The following is a 20,117-nucleotide window of genomic DNA, read 5'->3' as shown; positions in this document are numbered from 1 at the left end:
CTCACTGACCTACATTAACACACACCAAATCCCGTTCCCCTATCACCCCTGTGCTCACTGACCTACATTAACACAATCCCAGTCCCGTTCCCCTATCACCCCTGTACTCACTGACCTACATTAACACACACCAAGTCCCATTCCCCTATAACCCCTGTGCTCACTGACCTACATTAACACAATCCCAGTCCCCCATCACCCCTGTACTCACTGACCTACATTAACACACACCAAGTCCCGTTCCCCTATCACCCCTGTACTCACTGACCTACATTAACACACACCAAGTCCCGTTCCTCTATCACCCCTGTGCTCACTGACCTACATTAACACACACCAAATCCCATTCCCCCTTCACCCCTGTACTCACTGACCTACATTAACACACACCAAGTCCCGTTCCTCTATCACCCCTGTGCTCACTGACCTACATTAACACACACCAAGTCCCATTCCCCTATCACCCCTGTACTCACTGACCTACATTCACACACACCAAGTCCCGTTCCCCTATCACCCCTGTGCTCACTGACCTACATTAACACACACCAAGTCCCGTTCCCCTATCACCCCTGTACTCACTGACCTATATTAACACACACCAAGTCCCGTTCCCCGATCACCCCTGTACTCACTGACCTACATTAACACACACCAAGTCCCGTTCCCCTATCACCCCTGTCCTCACTGACCTACATTAACACACACCAAGTCCCATTCCCCTATCACCCCTGTGCTCACTGACCTACATTAACACACACCAAGTCCCATTCCCCTATCACCCCTGTACTCACTGACCTACATTAACACACACCAAGTCCCGTTCCCCTATCACCCCTGTAATCACTGACCTACATTAACACACACCAAGTCCCATTCCCCTATCACCCCTGTGCTCACTGACCTACATTAACACACACCAAGTCCCATTCCCCTATCACCCCTGTACTCACTGACCTACATTAACACACACCAAGTCCCATTCCCCTATCACCCCTGTACTCACTGACCTACATTAACACACACCAAGTCCCGTTCCTCTATCACCCCTGTACTCACTGACCTACATTAACACACACCAAGTCCCATTCCCCTATCACCCCTGTACTCACTGACCTACATTAACACACACCAAGACCCATTCCCCTATCACCCCTGTAAACACTGACCTACATTAACACACACCAAGTCCCGTTCCCCTATCACCCCTGTGCTCACTGACCTACATTAACACACACCAAGTCCCATTCCCCTATCACCCCTGTACTCACTGACCTACACTAACACACACCAAGTCCCATTCCCCTATCACCCCTGTACTCACTGACCTACATTAACACACACCAAGTCCCGTTCCCCTATCACCCCTGTACTCACTGACCTCCATTAACACACACCAAGTCCCATTCCCCTATCACCCCTGTACTCACTGACCTCCATTAACACACACCAAGTCCCATTCCCCTATCACCCCTGTGCTCACTGACCTACATTAACACACACCAAGTCCCATTCCCCTATCACCCCTGTACTCACTGACCTACATTAACACACACCAAGTCCCGTTCCCCTATCACCCCTGTACTCACTGACCTACATTAACACACACCAAGTCCCGTTCCCCTATCACCCCTGTACTCACTGACCTCCATTAACACACACCAAGTCCCATTCCCCTATCACCCCTGTACTCACTGACCTACATTAACACACACCAAGACCCATTCCCCTATCACCCCTGTAATCACTGACCTACATTAACACACACCAAGTCCCGTTCCCCTATCACCCCTGTGCTCACTGACCTACATTAACACACACCAAGTCCCATTCCCCTATCACCCCTGTACTCACTGACCTACACTAACACACACCAAGTCCCATTCCCCTATCACCCCTGTACTCACTGACCTACATTAACACACACCAAGTCCCGTTCCCCTATCACCCCTGTGCTCACTGACCTGCACTGGCTCCCAGTCAAGCAACCTCTTAATTTAAAAATTCTCATACTTGTTTTCAAATTCATCCATGGCTAGCTTTCTGACATTACAACAGTTACTACATTTCAAAAGTACTTCAGTGAATGCGAAGAGTTTTACAATGTCTTGTGGATGTGAAAGGTGCAGGAGGAAAGGACAGAGAAATATGAAAAACAGGAAGCAAAATATTCACACAATAATTCCATTGAAGGGTGGCTCGGAGTGGTGATTTCTGCAGGCTGTTTAAACAAGCTATGTTGCCAAATGTGGTTATTCTAATACTTCCAGTCATTCAGAGCAACTAAGTAAAACTTGCTGGAGGTGGGAATGGCACGGGGAATTTTCTTTGAATTTCTTCCCCCTCCTTGTGTGTCTATCAGACACCAACCATATCCCACCCAGAGACTGACCTGCCATTCCCTGTATGTTGATCAGACACCAACCATATCCCACCCAGAGACTGACCTGCCATTCCCTGTATGTTGATCAGACACTGACCATATCCCACCCAGAGACTGACCTGCCATTCCCTGTATGTTGATCAGACACTGACCATATCCCACCCAGAGACTGACCTGCCATTCCCTGTATGTTGATCAGACACTGACCATATCCCACCCAGAGACTGACCTGCCATTCCCTGTGTGTCTATCAGACACTGACCATATCCCACCCAGAGACTGACCTGCCATTCCCTGTATGTTGATCAGACACTGACCATATCCCACCCAGAGACTGACCTGCCATTCCCTGTATGTTGATCAGACACCAACCATATCCCACCCAGAGACTGACCTGCCATTCCCTGTATGTTGATCAGACACTGACCATATCCCACCCAGAGACTGACCTGCCATTCCCTGTATGTTGATCAGACACTGACCATATCCCACCCAGAGACTGACCTGCCATTCCCTGTATGTTGATCAGACACTGACCATATCCCACCCAGAGACTGACCTGCCATTCCCTGTGTGTCTATCAGACACTGACCATATCCCACCCAGAGACTGACCTGCCATTCCCTGTATGTTGATCAGACACTGACCATATCCCACCCAGAGACTGACCTGCCATTCCCTGTATGTTGATCAGACACTGACCATATCCCACCCAGAGACTGACCTGCCATTCCCTGTGTGTCTATCAGACACTGACCATATCCCACCCAGAGACTGACCTGTCATTCCCTGTATGTTGATGAGACACTGACCATATCCCACCCAGAGACTGACCTGCCATTCCCTGTGTGTCTATCAGACACTGACCATATCCCACCCAGAGACTGACCTGCCATTCCCTGTATGTTGATCAGACACTGACCATATCCCACCCAGAGACTGACCTGCCATTCCCTGTATGTTGATCAGACACTGACCATATCCCACCCAGAGACTGACCTGCCATTCCCTGTGTGTCTATCAGACACTGACCATATCCCACCCAGAGACTGACCTGCCATTCCCTGTATGTTGATCAGACACTGACCATATCCCACCCAGAGACTGACCTGCCATTCCCTGTATGTTGATCAGACACTGACCATATCCCACCCAGAGACTGACCTGCCATTCCCTGTGTGTCTATCAGACACTGACCATATCCCACCCAGAGACTGACCTGCCATTCCCTGTGTGTCTATCAGACACTGACCATATCCCACCCAGAGACTGACCTACCATTCCCTGTATGTTGATCAGACACTGACCATATCCCACCCAGAGACTGACCTGCCATTCCCTGTATGTTGATCAGACCACAGACTATATCGCATGTCTTTTTCCAACACTAAGTTAGGAACTGTCTGCACACAAATGATGGGTATCCAGTAACCCTCAGAAAGGAGGTCCCCTGCAATCACATAGAGAACATTCTCAGCTTTTTGGACAAGCGACATTGTGAATTTCTCACCCTTGCCAACAGTGAACAGAGGCAGAGAAATAAGCAGCTGGATCTGGAAATTAGAAATTAAATTTAAAATGTTAAAGATGCTGGAAAGAAGCAGTGAACAGCTGAAAGAGGCTCTGATGAAGTGTCCAATTGAAAACATGAAGCCACTTTTTCTTTGCATTTTGCTCAGTTGGATGTGGGTGGAAAGATGTCGTGGTTATGTTGCTGGATTAGTAATTAGAGGTTTGGAGGAATTATCCGGAGAATGTGTGTTCAAAGCTCACCGTGACAATTGACAAAACTGTTGGATTGTGGTTAAAAACACAACTGGTTGACTGGCACCCTTTAGGGAGGGAAACCTGCCAGGCAATATGTGACTCCAGCCCAGCACCATCATAATTGGCTCTTAACTGCCCTTTGAAGAGGCCGAACAAGCCATCATCCTGACAATGAGTGTTTCTTTCCCAGTCTTCTCTGTTTTTACCTCCAAGAAGGTGAGGTCCTGGTGGCTGTTGGTTCAAGAAGAACTCCCACCACGATACCAGGTATCCAGAACAAGGCGGCATCTTGTGTCCCACTGTGAGCACCATACTTTTGGAGGATGAGTGTTAAATACTGGCCTTGCCAGCTGCACTCACATCTTAAGAATCACTCTGATTTTTCTCCGGTATTCTCTCAGTTTTTACCTCCGTGTAGTCAGCCTCCTGGTGGGTTTTCCTTTGAACAATGTCTTGCCAAGAACATGGCACCAACACTGAAAGCTGTCCTGTCTTTGACAATGTATTTACTGATCTTTTTCCCTCAAAGTTTCACACCAGCATCAACAATCAACAGACACTTGCATTTAGGAATGAGTAATAGTTCCAGTGTGGACCAGGGCAGTGGAGAGGGTGTGATTTGAAAAAAATCAATAGCTGCCAAGATATGCTGATGAATTAAAGGCCAAATATTGCACGGTTGGGAATATGAGAGAGCAGAAGTCTGTGCTGCATTCACACCAGCAGAGACCAGCTGCACCCAATGGTCCGTTTCTGTCCTGTAATATTGGATGTAACTTTATGTTTCGTGATGTGTGACAGAGTTTTGGCAATGAGACATTCTGGAGGCATCTTCCACTGTGTGAAATCCATTGATGCAGAGTGTGTCGGTGATGCAGTTGTTGTGATCTTGATATTTGGAAGGAGATCTGATGTTGAGACACTGTTAAGATGGTGAGTGTTAAATGACAGTGCTGCAGTGACGATACTGCACTCGGTTGTCAAGCACTCAGGGACATCCTGAGGGCGTGAAAGGCATTCCAAAAATGCCAGTCCTTTCTTCCAAAGGAAATGTGACAGGAGTTGCAAAGGGTTCTTAATGTTACAGAAACACAGTGTACTCTGGGACTCAGTCACCTATTACCTGAAATCCAGTACAGACCAATGAGAGACTGCCATACTCACCGGATAGAGGGGAGAGCTCATCACCTCAGTCCCATTTTCCAAATAGTATGTCTCTGAGTAGTTATTAGCAATCAGGTGCCTATAAAATTGAGAGAAAATAAAAGATAAAGCATTCAGATGGGAGTCGTTGCTGTGCACCCCCAGACCGTCAGTGTCCGGGTACAGTCGGTGCTGTGTACCCCCAGGCCGTCAGTGTCCGGGTACAGTCGGTGCTGTCTCCCCCGAGGCCGTCAGTGTCCGGGTTCAGTCGGTGCTGTGTACCCCCAGGCCGTCAGAGTCCGGGTACAGTCAGTGCTGTGTACCCCCAGACCGTCAGTGTCCGGGTACAGTCGGTGCTGTCTCCCCGCAGGCCGTCAGTGTCCGGGTTCAGTCGGTGCTGTGTACCCCCAGGCCGTCAGAGTCCGGGTACAGTCGGTGCTGTGTACCCCCAGGCCGTCAGTGTCCGGGTACAGTCGGTGCTGTGTACCCCCAGACCGTCAGTGTCCGGGTACAGTCGGTGCTGTGCACCCCCAGACCGTCAGTGTCCGGGTACAGTCGGTGCTGTGCACCCCCAGACCGTCAGTGTCCGGGTACAGTCGGTGCTGTCTCCCCCCAGGCCGTCAGTGTCCGGGTACAGTCGGTGCTGTGTACCCCCAGACCGTCAGTGTCCGGGTACAGTCGTTGCTGTGTACCCCCAGACCGTCAGTGTTCGGGTACAGTCGGTGCTGTGTACCCCCAGACCGTCAGTGTCCGGGTACAGTCGGTGCTGTGTACCCCCAGACCGTCAGTGTCCGGGTACAGTCAGTGCTGTCTGCCCCAAGACCAGAACTGTCTGGGTACAGTCGTTGCTGTGTACCCCCAGACCGTCAGTGACCGGGTACAGTCGCTGCTGTGTACCCCCAGGCCGTCAGTGTCCGGGTACAGTCGGTGTTTTGTCCCACCTGGCCGTCAGTGTCCGGGTACAGTCGGTGCTGTGTAATCCCAGACCGTCAGTGTCCGGGTACAGTCGGTGCTGTGTACCCCCAGACCGTCAGTGTCCGGGTACAGTCGGTGCTGTGCACCCCCAGGCCGTCAGTGACCGGGTACAGTCGGTGCTGTGTACCCCCAGGCCATCAGTGTCTGGGTACAGTCGGTGCTGTCTACCCCCAGGCCGTCAGTGTCCGGGTACAGTCGGTGCTGTGTACCCCCAGGCCGTCAGTGTCCGGGTACAGTCGGTGCTGTCTCCCCCCAGGCCGTCAGAGTCCGGGTACAGTCAGTGCTGTGTACCCCCAGACCGTCAGTGTCCGGGTACAGTCGGTGCTGTCTCCCCCCAGGCCGTCAGTGTCCGGGTTCAGTCGGTGCTGTGTACCCCCAGGCCGTCAGAGTCCGGGTACAGTCGGTGCTGTGTACCCCCAGGCCGTCAGGGTCCGGGTACAGTCGGTGCTGTGTACCCCCAGACCGTCAGTGTCCGGGTACAGTCGGTGCTGTGCACCCCCAGACCGTCAGTGTCCGGGTACAGTCGGTGCTGTGCACCCCCAGACCGTCAGTGTCCGGGTACAGTCGGTGCTGTCTCCCCCCAGGCCGTCAGTGTCCGGGTACAGTCGGTGCTGTGTACCCCCAGACCGTCAGTGTCCGGGTACAGTCGTTGCTGTGTACCCCCAGACCGTCAGTGTCCGGGTACAGTCGGTGCTGTGTACCCCCAGACCGTCAGTGTCTGGGTACAGTCGGTGCTGTCTAGCCCCAGACCGTCAGTGTCCGGGTACAGTCGGTGGTGTCTACCCCCAGACCGTCAGTGTCCGGGTACAGTCGTTGCTGTGTACCCCCAGACCGTCAGTGTTCGGGTACAGTCGGTGCTGTGTACCCCCAGACCGTCAGTGTCCGGGTACAGTCGGTGCTGTGTACCCCCAGACCGTCAGTGTCCGGGTACAGTCAGTGCTGTCTGCCCCAAGACCAGAACTGTCTGGGTACAGTCGTTGCTGTGTACCCCCAGACCGTCAGTGACCGGGTACAGTCGCTGCTGTGTACCCCCAGGCCGTCAGTGTCCGGGTACAGTCGGTGTTTTGTCCCACCTGGCCGTCAGTGTCCGGGTACAGTCGGTGCTGTGTAATCCCAGACCGTCAGTGTCCGGGTACAGTCGGTGCTGTGTACCCCCAGACCGTCAGTGTCCGGGTACAGTCGGTGCTGTGCACCCCCAGGCCGTCAGTGACCGGGTACAGTCGGTGCTGTGTACCCCCAGGCCATCAGTGTCTGGGTACAGTCGGTGCTGTCTACCCCCAGGCCGTCAGTGTCCGGGTACAGTCGGTGCTGTGTACCCCCAGGCCGTCAGTGTCCGGGTACAGTCGGTGCTGTCTCCCCCCAGGCCGTCAGTGTCCGGGTTCAGTCGGTGCTGTGTACCCCCAGGCCGTCAGAGTCCGGGTACAGTCAGTGCTGTGTACCCCCAGACCGTCAGTGTCCGGGTACAGTCGGTGCTGTCTCCCCCCAGGCCGTCAGTGTCCGGGTTCAGTCGGTGCTGTGTACCCCCAGGCCGTCAGAGTCCGGGTACAGTCGGTGCTGTGTACCCCCAGGCCGTCAGGGTCCGGGTACAGTCGGTGCTGTGTACCCCCAGACCGTCAGTGTCCGGGTACAGTCGGTGCTGTGCACCCCCAGACCGTCAGTGTCCGGGTACAGTCGGTGCTGTGCACCCCCAGACCGTCAGTGTCCGGGTACAGTCGGTGCTGTCTCCCCCCAGGCCGTCAGTGTCCGGGTACAGTCGGTGCTGTGTACCCCCAGACCGTCAGTGTCCGGGTACAGTCGTTGCTGTGTACCCCCAGACCGTCAGTGTCCGGGTACAGTCGGTGCTGTGTACCCCCAGACCGTCAGTGTCTGGGTACAGTCGGTGCTGTCTAGCCCCAGACCGTCAGTGTCCGGGTACAGTCGGTGGTGTCTACCCCCAGACCGTCAGTGTCCGGGTACAGTCAGTGCTGTATACCCCCAGACCGTCAGTGTCCGGGTACAGTCAGTGCTGTCTGCCCCAAGACCAGAACTGTCTGGGTACAGTCGTTGCTGTGTACCCCCAGACCGTCAGTGACCGGGTACAGTCGCTGCTGTGTACCCCCAGGCCGTCAGTGTCCGGGTACAGTCGGTGTTTTGTACCACCTGGCCGTCAGTGTCCGGGTACAGTCGGTGCTGTGTAATCCCAGACCGTCAGTGTCCGGGTACAGTCGGTGCTGTGTACCCCCAGACCGTCAGTGTCCGGGTACAGTCGGTGCTGTGCACCCCCAGGCCGTCAGTGACCGGGTACAGTCGGTGCTGTGTACCCCCAGGCCATCAGTGTCTGGGTACAGTCGGTGCTGTGTACCCCCAGGCCGTCAGTGTCCGGGTACAGTCGGTGCTGTGTACCCCCAGGCCGTCAGTGTCCGGGTACAGTCGGTGCTGTCTACCCCCAGGCCGTCAGTGTCCGGGTACAGTCGGTGCTATGTACCCCCAGGCCGTCAGTGTCCGGGTACAGTCGGTGCTGTGTACCCCTAGGCCGTCAGTGTCCGATACAGTCGATGCTGTGTACCCCCAGGCCGTCAGTGTCCGGGTACAGTCGGTGCTGTGTACCCCCAGGCCGTTAGTGTCCGGGTACAGTCAGTGCTGTGTACCCCCAGGCCGTCAGTGTCCGGGTACAGTCGGTGTTTTGTACCACCTGGCTGTCAGTGTCCGGGTACAGTCGGTGCTGTGTAATCCCAGACCGTCAGTGTCCGGGTACAGTCGGTGCTGTGTACCCCCAGACCGTCAGTGTCCGGGTACAGTCGGTGCTGTGTACCCCCAGGCCGTCAGTGTCCGGGTACAGTCGGTGCTGTGTACCCCCAGGCCGTCAGTGTCCGGGTACAGTCGGTGCTGTGCACCCCCAGGCCGTCAGTGACCGGGTACAGTCGGTGCTGTGTACCCCCAGGCCGTCAGTGTCTGGGTACAGTCGGTGCTGTCTACCCCCAGGCCGTCAGTGTCCGGGTACAGTCGGTGCTGTGTACCCCCAGGCCGTCAGTGTCCGGGTACAGTCGGTGCTGTCTACCCCCAGGCCGTCAGTGTCCGGGTACAGTCGGTGCTATGTACCCCCAGGCCGTCAGTGTCCGGGTACAGTCGGTGCTGTGTACCCCGAGGCCGTCAGTGTCCGATACAGTCGATGCTGTGTACCCCCAGGCCGTCAGTGTCCGGGTACAGTCGGTGCTGTGTACCCCCATGCCGTTAGTGTCCGGGTACAGTCGGTGCTGTGTACCCCCAGAATGTCAGAGTCTGGGTACAGTCGGTGCTGTATACCCACAGACAGTCAGTGTCTGGGTACAGTCAGTGCTGTGTACCCCCAGACCGTCAGTGTCCGGGTACATTCAGTGCTGTCTACCCTCAGACCGTCAGTGTCCGGGTACATTCAGTGCTGTCTACCCCCAGACCGTCAGTGTCCGGGTACAGTCAGTGCTGTCTACCCCCAGACCGTCAGTGTCCGGGTACAGTCAGTGCTGTCTACCCCCAGACCGTCAGTGTCCGGGTACAGTCAGTGCTGTCTACCCCCAGGCCGTCAGTGTCCGGGTACAGTCAGTGCTGTCTACCCCCAGGCCGTCAGAGTCCGGGTACAGTCAGTGCTGTCTACCCCCAGACCATCAGTGTCCGGGTGCAGTCAGTGCTGTGTACCCCCAGACCGTCAGTCGAGGAGGTCAGAAGAGTACAAATAATCCCTTGTACTTCAGTCCGGAAGATGATTCGAACTGAATGTGAACATTTTGTAGATCAGGACGCAGGAGGTTTTTCCCCCTGGCTTTTTGCCCTTTAAAATGCCTCCTTGTCTTCACGCAGCTCTCCCAAATGGCGTTCACCGCTTGCCCTGGGTCTTATGCTGCAGTTAGTTTTATTGCTCCAAGTGCTGACACTGTTGAATTGACTTGAAGCCTCTGATTATCCTTAGGGGAGTCATGAGCTGGGAACTACACGGTCCAGCAGTGTGACAACAACACCAGAATAGCCAGGAAGGATCGGCTCAGTCCCACAACTCTCAGCCCATCCTTCCCAACACTGAGCGGCTGGGTGAAGGACACTTACCCATTCTTCTCAAGATGTAAGACCCTCTCTTTGCCTTCGACAGTGACTCCAAACTGAAGAACCGCTGGATAAAGACCCTGGCAGAGAATAGATAGCAGAATGAAAGAAGTTTCCGAGTGAACTGGGAATTTGTTACGTTTGTTTGCTGTGATTTCGCCCCAATCAAATTTGGTTCCCAGCTCCCGTCGGTTTCTATGCCTGTTGTTCAACTGTTGCATAATTTCTTGCTCTCCATCCACAATGCCTGCTATCCCAGTCGCCTGCAAGACCCAACAGTGTAACAGTGCCTGTCTCATTGCTCAAAACACTGTGCTCCCCCCACATTATAAACCACTCTCACTATTTGCCCCTCTCCCTGTCACACTACCTGTGTTCCACTCTCATTATAAACCCCTCTCACTATTACACTGCTATTCTATTCTGCTTGTTTGTGAACTCCCATCTCCCAGAAATACCATAACAAAGAACAAAGAACAGTACAGCACGGGAACAGGCCATTCGGCCCTCCAAGCCTGCGCCGATCTTGATGCCTGCCTAAACTAAAACCTTCTGCACTTCCGGGGTCCGTATCCCTCTATTCCCTTCCTATTCATGTATTTGTCAAGATGTCTCTTAAACGTCGCTATCGTACCTGCTTCCACCACCTCCCCCGGCAGCAAGTTCCAGGCACTCACCACCCTCTGTGTAAAGAACTTGCCTCGCACATCCCCTCTAAACTTTGCCCCTCTCACCTTAAACCTATGTCCCCTAGTAACTGACTCTTCCACCCTGGGAAAAAGCTTCTGACTATCCACTCTGTCCATGCCGCTTATAACTTTGTAAACCTCTATCATGTCGCCCCTCCACCTCCGTCGTTCCAGTGAAAACAATCCGAGTTTATCCAACCTCTTCTCATAGCTAATGCCCTCCAGACCAGGCAACATCCTGGTAAACCTCTTCTGTACCCTCTCCAAAGCCTCCACGTCCTTCTGGTAGTGTGGCGACCAGAATTGCACGCAATATTCTAAGTGTGGCCTAACTAAAGTTCTGTACAGCTGCAGCATGACTTGCCTATTTTTATACTCTATGCCCCGACCGATGAAGACAAGCATGCCGTATGCCTTCTTGACTACCTTAATCACCTGCGTTGCCACTTTCAGTGACCTGTGGGCCTGTACGCCCAGATCTCTCTGCCTGTCAATAAATAACAAAAGCAAAATACTGCAGATGCTGGAAATCTGAAAGAAAAACAAAAGTGCTGGAAATACTCAACAGGTCTGGCAGCATCTGTGGAGAGAGAAACAGAGTTAACGTTTCAGGTCAGTGACCTTTCATCAGATCCCATTAATACCAAGTTTAGTCTGATTGCTGGGAACACCCATGTGTTGAGAAGTTATGAGAAGCCGTGACTGGGTCTGTACCTCACTCTCTCGTTTCTGTCTTGTGTGGATTAGGCGTGGTTTCACAACTTGGTAACTTTGTACGTCTGGCAGTTTGGAAGCTGAGGTCACTGCAAACACACAAGAGACACTGATCAAACTCCCATTCCAGAAACACAAGATTAAACTAAAGGGATAATGACCATTTGAATGAGGTTGAACCAGGAAGTCCTCTCTCACAGGCTCATTACTCTGAATCAGCCCAGTGTTTCTTTCTTCTCTCCCAAGGACGCGACCTGGCTCACAGGTGGTTCGGGGAGAACTGGGCTCTGTCATGTTCAATTGTATCATGACCGGACGGGACAGGCTTGATGGGTTGTCATTTCATGTCCCTCGCTTCTCGATGTTGTTCTGTTCTTCATCTGAAACTGGCCTGGACTCAATTTGCATCCATCCGCTGCTCATTTTGTTGAAATCAGGCATTTTGCTTGATTTGCACGCTCACCACCAGCTGAGAATGGGATTTAAACACAACAACAAACACAACAACAAACGTGCCCTTCTTTATAGAATACTGGAATTGAAAACTGCAGTGGCAGGAAGGGGGGAAAAAAAGAGTTCAGTAATCCAGTCACTGGCTTCCATGTAAACATACTGTGACACTCGTGTGAATCTAAAGATCAGGCCTAGTGTATTAATCTTAACCGGTTAGAACATTTAATAACTTGCTCCAGTGCCTCTGACGTGGGATAGGGGTCAGAGGTTTTCCTGATATTGATTGCTCCACTGTAACGCCTGCTTCTGTGTGTTTCAAACAGACGGTCAGTGCTCACTGCCTTCCTTTAAACAGTGACCAACAACGGAGAGGGAATGTAACCCCTCCAGAATAAATCAGAAGAATAGCTCAGGTGGAAAGAAGGCTGCTATTGAGGAACATTCAGCCCATCGAGCCTGCTCCACCATTCAATCAGATCATGGCTGATCATCTACCTCAACACCACTTTCCTGTGCTATCCCCATATCCCCTGATGTCATTAGTATCCAGATATCTATAGATTTCTGTCTTGAACATGCTGAATGATTGAGCTTCCACAGCCCTCTAGGCTACAGAATTCCACAGATTCCCCACCCTCTGAGTGAAGAAATTCCTCCTCATCTCAGTCTTAAAGTGGCCTACCCCTTATTCTGAGACTGTGTCCCCTGGTTTTAGACTCACCAGCCAGGGGAAACATCCGAGCTACACCTACCCTGTCACGCCCTGGAAGAATTTTGGAAGCTTCAATGAGATTACCTCTCATTCTTTGTAACTCTGGAGAATACAGGCCCAGTTTCCTCATTCTCTCCTCATAAGACAGGGATCAGTCTGGTGAACCTTCATTGCACTCCCTCGATGGCAAGTCTAACCTTCCTTGGGTAAGGAGCCCAAAACAGTGGACAATACTCCAGGTGCGGTCTCACCAAGCCTATAGACAAATGCATTGAAGGCCAGACTGGATAATTACCTCCTGGAAATTCAACCTCTTCCAACCAACCAATCCAAGACAAGCTGATGGAAGACTCCCAAATATTGGTCAAAAGATTTGGGTGAATGTGAAAGGTGCAGCATGTGATAACCGAGTTGGGAGGAGTGCACTATTAATTCAGTCCCATTTCTCCACAGGTCACAGCATTCCCAATTACTGAAATAGCCAGTCAGGTACTCTATTTGTCCCCAGAAGAAAGCACACCAACCAGGTTACTTGAAGAAACAGCAAAATTATCCAATTATTATCAAACCAAATCTTAACCAATAACGAAGTAAACATATACGCAAATTGAGATTTTAAAGTCCCATTTATCCTCGCCCTCACGCACACACATCCAAAAACTGTGAACCGGGAAAAAGGGATTTTTTTTTTTACAGCTGTTACAAAGAAATAGAAAGAATAAAAAAAAAAATTAGACTGCAAAGATCTGGAAAGAACTCCTTTGTTTTGGTGAGGTGTCTCAAAGTCGAATAGCAGGTTGCCACGAGGAATCTTTCCAGGCGAGGTTGACAAACAGTCTGTTTGGGTCGGCGTTCAAAGAAATTCAACTGCAGAAGGCATCACATAGGTCTTAAAGCAGCTGCGCAGCAAAAGAGGATTCAGAACTCACACCTTTGATGCAAGGATTCTGAAAATTCAGGGTTTCTTCAAAATGCAGGAGGCAACAGTAGAACCTCACACAGGCTTCTGCTTTTTAAGAGCAGGGATTCTTCAAACATATTCTTCTGAAGTCTTGGCAGGCCCACAAAGAAGTACCAATGGCCTATTTTAGTCCAAAAACAAGCATCTTTCAAAGTGAAACCAAAACAGTTCTCAGGCTCAGTCCGATGATAATTATAATTATGGGCGGCGCAGTGGTTAGCACCGCAGCCTCACAGCTCCAGCGACCCAGGTTCAATTATGGGTACTGTCTGTGTGGAGTTTGCAAGTTCTCCCTGTGTCTGCGTGGGTTTCCGCCGGGTGCTCCGGTTTCCTCCCACCACCAAAAGACTTGCAGGTTGATAGGTAAATTGGCCATTATAAATTGCCCCTAGTATAGGTAGGTGGGAGGGGAATATCGGGACAGGTGGGGATGTGGTAGGAATATGGGATTAGTGTAGGATTAGTATAAATGGGAGGTTGATGGTCAGCACAGACTCGGTGGGCCGAAGGGCCTGTTTCAGTGCTGTATCTCTAAATAAATAAATAAAAAAATTCTGTCTCGTCACAACTCAGAAATAGCTCTGATGTTAAACCCCCTGTGGTGTTTACTTAAAATCACATATTTTCCAGTACTTGTTGACTGGTCAACCTTCTGTTAAAAAAAAAACACGCAAAGGTCAGCCTCTTCAGTTTTCAAATGCAGATTCCAAGTTTCAACAAAAAAAAAATGGAAATTCCATAACAAGTGCCTTTAACCTGGCCTTGTCAGCACAGAAGCAAATAGGCCGCAAGATTGCCGGCCCCACAGCTCTGCTAACCATGTTGCAGCAAAGATGATGCTCAGAAAATCAGCCCCTCGCTGATGAAGAGTGTTGAGATCATTTTGATTAATTGAAGGGCATAAGAACATACAAAACAGGAGCAGGAGTTTGCATTCATTCAATACAATCATTGTTTCAGCTGATTCAACTTCACTTTGCAGCCCGTTTCCCCATATCTCTAACGCCCTGAAAGATCAAAAAACTGTCCATCTCAGCCTTAAATATATTTAGCAATGGAGCATCCACAACCCTCTGGGGTAGAGAATTCCAAAGATTCACTTCCAAACGTCTCCTCATCTCAGTCCTAAATTGTCATCCCCTTATCCTGAGACTGTGTCCCCATGTTCTAGATTCCCCAGCCAGGGGAAACGACCTCTCAGTGTCTACCCTGTCAAGCCCCTTCAGAATCTTTCATGTTTCAATCAGATCACCTCTCATTCTTCGAAATGCCACAGAGTACAGGTCCAATTTACTCAGCCTCTCATCACAGGACAACCCTCTCAATCCAGGGACCAATCGAGTGAACAATAATTCACGGTAATTCAAGCTGATCATTTATTTTTGAAGCGATTCTAAAAGGAGTTTTAATAGTCCAAATCCAAATAATGGTCCTTGAGGTTTAATGCTTGGAATCCTCGAACAGAACAGCACAGTCGAAGGCCATTCGTCCCATTGAATCTGTGCTCGCTCTTTGAAAGAGTAATCCCGTTAGTCCCATTTCTACTCCCTTTCTTCAAATCTCTGCCATTGTTTTCTCCATCAATTATATAACCAACTCCCTGTTGAAGTCTACTCTTCAATCTGTTTCTAACACCCTATCAGGCAGTACATTCCAAATCCTAAACATTCGCCGTGTAAAAACATTTTTCTTCATGTCGCCTCTGGTTATTTGGACAATCGGTGCGATTGACCCTTCAGCCACTGGAAACAATTTCTCTTTATTCTCTCATGATTTCAGAAGACCTCTATCAAGTCTGCTGTTAACCTTCTCCAACCGCAGGAGAACTTTGACAAGCCACAACAGTGCGAAGATGTTGCCATGTTGCACAACACAAGACTTTCAATGAAAACTTCAACATGGATATTTCTGGGTTTAATCTGAATTTCGGAAGCTACTTCAAAGCCAAACTGCTTGCTTCAACCCCTACAATCAGATGGCATGAAATGGAATCAGCTAGGGTACAAAACCATATCGTTGGAGCCACATGGTCAGTGCAGTAAATTACCATGGAACTCACTGTCTAACAGGTGCGGGTGCCATGGTCACCAAACTAACTGGCCATCAGATTCGACCTCACTGATGCAACATTCCTGCAGGACAAGAGCTGCACGACATGCAAAGGTGCTCCAGAGGCCTTGAAATTTCCCGGGCAAGGGTCAGGGAAAGAGAATCAGAGAGTCCGCACTCCCAGTCAACTTCCAGAAACACCTGCTGTGAGTACACGAGTGGGCAAGTTAGTTAAAGATGGGATCAGGCTTGGCTGTCACGCCACTGCTGTCAAACACTACTCAGCCACGACGAAAGGCTTCTTGGTAAAAGCAGTAGAGGGTGATCAGTGCCCAGGGAATAAAACCTCGGCTTGGAGTCAAACCCTCGGGGAAAGGAGTGATAACATTGGAGCTTCATGGTTCAAGTACTGGCAGAATTTACTTGGAATAACTCTAATGTGGGATAAAAGAGGGTACAACAGCTTACCAAACTCCAGAGCAAGAGAACACAAGAGGAGAGAGCAGAACAAACACCTGGCGTTAACCATACTTCTCGGTGGCTTCACCTGTGTCGTCGGCAACAGGCAAATAACACAAACACTCCTCCCAAAGAATTTGTACTGCTTTGCCTACAAGTGCTCAAAGTCTGTTTCTGCTTCCTCATTCTGCAACTAGGTTGTCATAACTTGCTCAAGGAGGAGTTTGATCAAGTGATTTTGCTTCAGCTCATTGTCAGGAGAGAGAGTTGCAACACACAGAAGCCTCACCACCCACAAAGAACAATTACTTCACATGAAATGGTGAAAATGAGACACGCGCATGAAATGGAAGCTTTTTTTTTGAAGAAACTATACTGCACTGTAATTTAACGTAATCTGGCATCCTTTTCCAAAAAGTACCAAGCCACTTCCTCTTTCTGCCCTCAGCCCTCCCCGTGACAAAACTGGCTGAATGCCAAAACCACAGAAGTAAGCAAAATGCCTAAGTGACTCAGTCAAATGCCAGTTGGCCCCCAGCAGATTGCCATTTCTGTGGCATGACTTAACCTCTGATAGGCGTACATCTGTATCTCAGTAGAAACAATTAACATTTATTCACAGCCTCCAAGAGTAATGCAGGTAATCACAGAGGAACATCGGTGTTGACACTTTCTGATAAACTCCAAGAATATCTCACTCTCGTCCCATCTCAATGGATTCCTCCCCTCGTAATAGAAATCAAAGTTGCCTCGCTAGCCCTCACCATCCTGACTAAGTGTCGTCTGCATTCATTGTTGCTCACTTTGGGCAAAGCACAAGTGAGCTGCTCCAAGTTAAGGGTTGCTTGAGAGAGAGCGAGAGAGCGGGAGACACTGAGCTGGCAGTGAGAGATAGAGATAGGTAGATATGAGGGAAGAGAAATAGAAATGTGGTGGGGAGGGGGGGGGGGGGGAAGAAGGAAAGAAACAAACAGACAAAAAGAAGAAATGATAGCAACGGGAGAACAGAAACTCCCGCTCATTGCAGTGCTTTGGAGGGAATGTATGAAGAAGCTTTCGTGAACAATTATGTCCACTTGACTTGTCAACATTTCTCACTGGATCTCGGAAGGTGTTTTGGACATGAATTATTGAAATGCATGATTCTCCTTCAAGAACCGACCCTGAAAAGTTGGAATGCTCAATGTCTACATCTGAGAAAGGAATCAAGCTAACCCTCTTACTCAGAAATAAAAACGTCAAGTGCTGGAAATACTCAGCAGGTCTGGCAGCATCTGTGGATAGAGAAACAGAGCTAACGTTTCAGGTCAGTGACCTTTCATCAGAACTGGCAAAGGTTAGAAATGTAATAGGCTTTGAGCAAACAAAAGGGAGGCGGGGGAAGAACAAAAAGGAAGGTCTGTGATTGGACGGAAGGCAGGAGAGATTTTGACAAAGACATGACAAAGAAGTCAGGTGCTATGGCCAGGTGAGGAAGGGGTCTCAGCTCCCCTTTCACCCCTTCTCTGGTTTGACCGCAATAGGGTTTATTCTTTTCATATAGTGATTTAGCTTACCACCTCAGTGAGCACTTGCTCACTGTTCCTCTCATAGAATTGTCAAAGAACCTATCAGACAGGTTTTCCTGGAGTTTAAACAAGAAAGATGTAAATTTGTGTCTGTTGATACTAATCCGATTAAAAATTACTAAAATGCGCTACACGTTCACACACACATTCACACGAGAGTCACGCACACTCAAAAACAGATTACAGAGGGAAAATAGGGTTGGGTGGTTGGAGTAGACTCTGGAATAAACGGAATTCAAATATGGAACATCAGTCCCAGAGTCCTCAGTTGAACTTGTAGTCCTGAGGTTCTCGCTGGGCCACGTGCACAGTTGTGGGCTTGCTTCTCAGGGCTCCGGAAGGCAGAAGAGGGGATTTGATCCTTGTCCCCTCGTTGTTGTTGGTGGTGATTCTGTAGGCAGGAGGCTTTACCAGTTGCAGCCAGGGCTCTCTGGATCAGTACTGGGGAGAGAGAGAGAGAGAGAGAGAGCTGCTCTGTGGATGGCTTCTCAGTTACTGTTCTCTACTTTCTAAGTGACAAAGCTTAGTCTCTCCATAGCTGCACAAGCAATCACATGATATCACCAAACATCCTTGTGTTTTTATGACGTCCTGCTGGTAGCTTCTATGATATTCAAGGCTTTACCCCTCAAGCTGTCCAGATACACTTGGTGGGGGTTGGCTCTGTCTAAGTCAATGGGTGTTGATGGCCCTTGACGACCGGACTGATAAGGCTATTTCAGGTAATTTAATCAGAGAACACACCATTGTTATGGTTCGATGACTCAGTCATGTTGTTGCCAGTCTGGTCTTCTGGTGTTTCAAATGTAAATTGCAGTTGCCCTCTTGGCTGCCAGTTTGCTTTGTAAAAGAAGTTATTTGTAAGAATTTCCAGAAAAAGTCGAAGGCACGGTTCCAACTGATGAAGTTAATATTTCTCATTTGGCGTGTAGGGTTTTCGTGACACGAGGGAACAATAGGCAAAGGAAGTATTAACAGCTGTTGTAAAACACAAACACTTGTCGAGAGACAGTATTAGAAGGGCTTTTTCACTTGAGTGATTGCTTTGCCCAGGGCAGTGGTTAAAACAGCGTTGCTCGTAGGATGTGACACTGACAGAGACCAGCAAAACATGTGTGGTCAAATTTGTATCTTTAATGCAACACTGCATTTTTAAATATAGCATTTCTGGTTATTCTTTGACCAAAGAAGTGAACTGAATCTAAAGGTCTCACCCTGGAAAAAGTTACATTAAACTGTCCATGTGTCATATCAGGCCTTGTGACTTGGTTATCATGATAGAATATAAAAGTCTAATAGGGAACTGTTTTCTCCTGAGGTTGAAAAGGCAGGTTTCCCTCCGATGGACCCAATGTTATTCGATGAATAAACAGTCTATTTCCTTGAAATCTGCCTGTATTAATTTCAAGATCTGCGCCATCCCCAGCCCCTGCTATTCCATCCTTCCCATGCCATCCCTTTCACGCCATCCCCATCCCTCCCATCAATCTCAACCAATTCATGATGGAAACAATCTGTCCTGGCAGGGTAACTTTGTTCTTGGGCTCCCTTACCTTCCACTGTTTCTGTTCTCCACCAGCTCCTCCCCCACTTTGCCACTGAAGCCGCCACCAACCATTGGCAGTTGCACGTGTCATGGGCTCCAATAGTCTACATGCCCAGGTGCCCTCCATGTGCACCAGGCACCGTCCACCGAATAAACCTACCAATGGACCCGCCCCTTAAATTGACCAATCAAAACAATCCAGAAAGACTCGAAAAAAGTATTAGTGCAATAGATTTTGGAGCAGCTACTTTGCAGAGCTTCTGTGCACACCTGCCAAATATATTTGCAGCCAAATCAACTGGGTAGTGCAGGTCACATTCCCACTGTTCATTAGGCATTTTATACAACTGTTTCTGGTCCAGAGGACCATACTTGCCAGTCTTATATTGTTTCACATCAGTCAGCAAAACCTCAGACACATGTTCAATATGTTTGGGCAGACAAGTCAATCTATACCAGTGTCAGCCAACGAGTGAGAGTTGGGACGGAGCTTGCATCAAAAGCCACGGCAGAGTCTAGTTAAGCAGTACATCACAACACACCACCCACAGAGTCTATTTCAAAAGAATCTTTCCATACCACAGCAAAAAGAACTCAACTCATGACTGAACTGCAGCAACCTCTCCCGAGAAAAGCAGGGTGATT

The 20,117-nt window shown here is 49.9% G+C and overlaps 1 protein-coding gene across 2 annotated transcripts in view; it reads right to left on the bottom strand.

Annotated features, from left to right (window-relative positions):
* LOC137357072 (zinc metalloproteinase-disintegrin-like MTP4) overlaps positions 1–16,651 on the bottom strand; it is a 65,422-nt gene extending 48,771 nt beyond the window's left edge. For both annotated transcript variants that reach the window (XM_068023056.1, XM_068023057.1), the window contains exons 1-4: positions 16,368–16,651; positions 11,725–11,813; positions 10,325–10,401; positions 5,315–5,393 (exon numbers count right to left, since the gene is read on the bottom strand). In XM_068023056.1, the coding sequence (XP_067879157.1) occupies positions 5,315–5,393; positions 10,325–10,401; positions 11,725–11,813; positions 16,368–16,428 (306 nt within the window). In that variant the 5' untranslated portion in view covers positions 16,429–16,651. The remainder of the gene's footprint in view (positions 1–5,314; positions 5,394–10,324; positions 10,402–11,724; positions 11,814–16,367) is intronic.
* Positions 16,652–20,117: the final 3,466 nt, after the last annotated feature.

The sequence above is a fragment of the Heterodontus francisci genome, chromosome 47 (assembly GCF_036365525.1).
Source record: "Heterodontus francisci isolate sHetFra1 chromosome 47, sHetFra1.hap1, whole genome shotgun sequence".
NCBI classification, from domain to species: domain Eukaryota; kingdom Metazoa; phylum Chordata; class Chondrichthyes; order Heterodontiformes; family Heterodontidae; genus Heterodontus; species Heterodontus francisci.
This window is presented reverse-complemented; position numbering and strand designations above follow the sequence as displayed.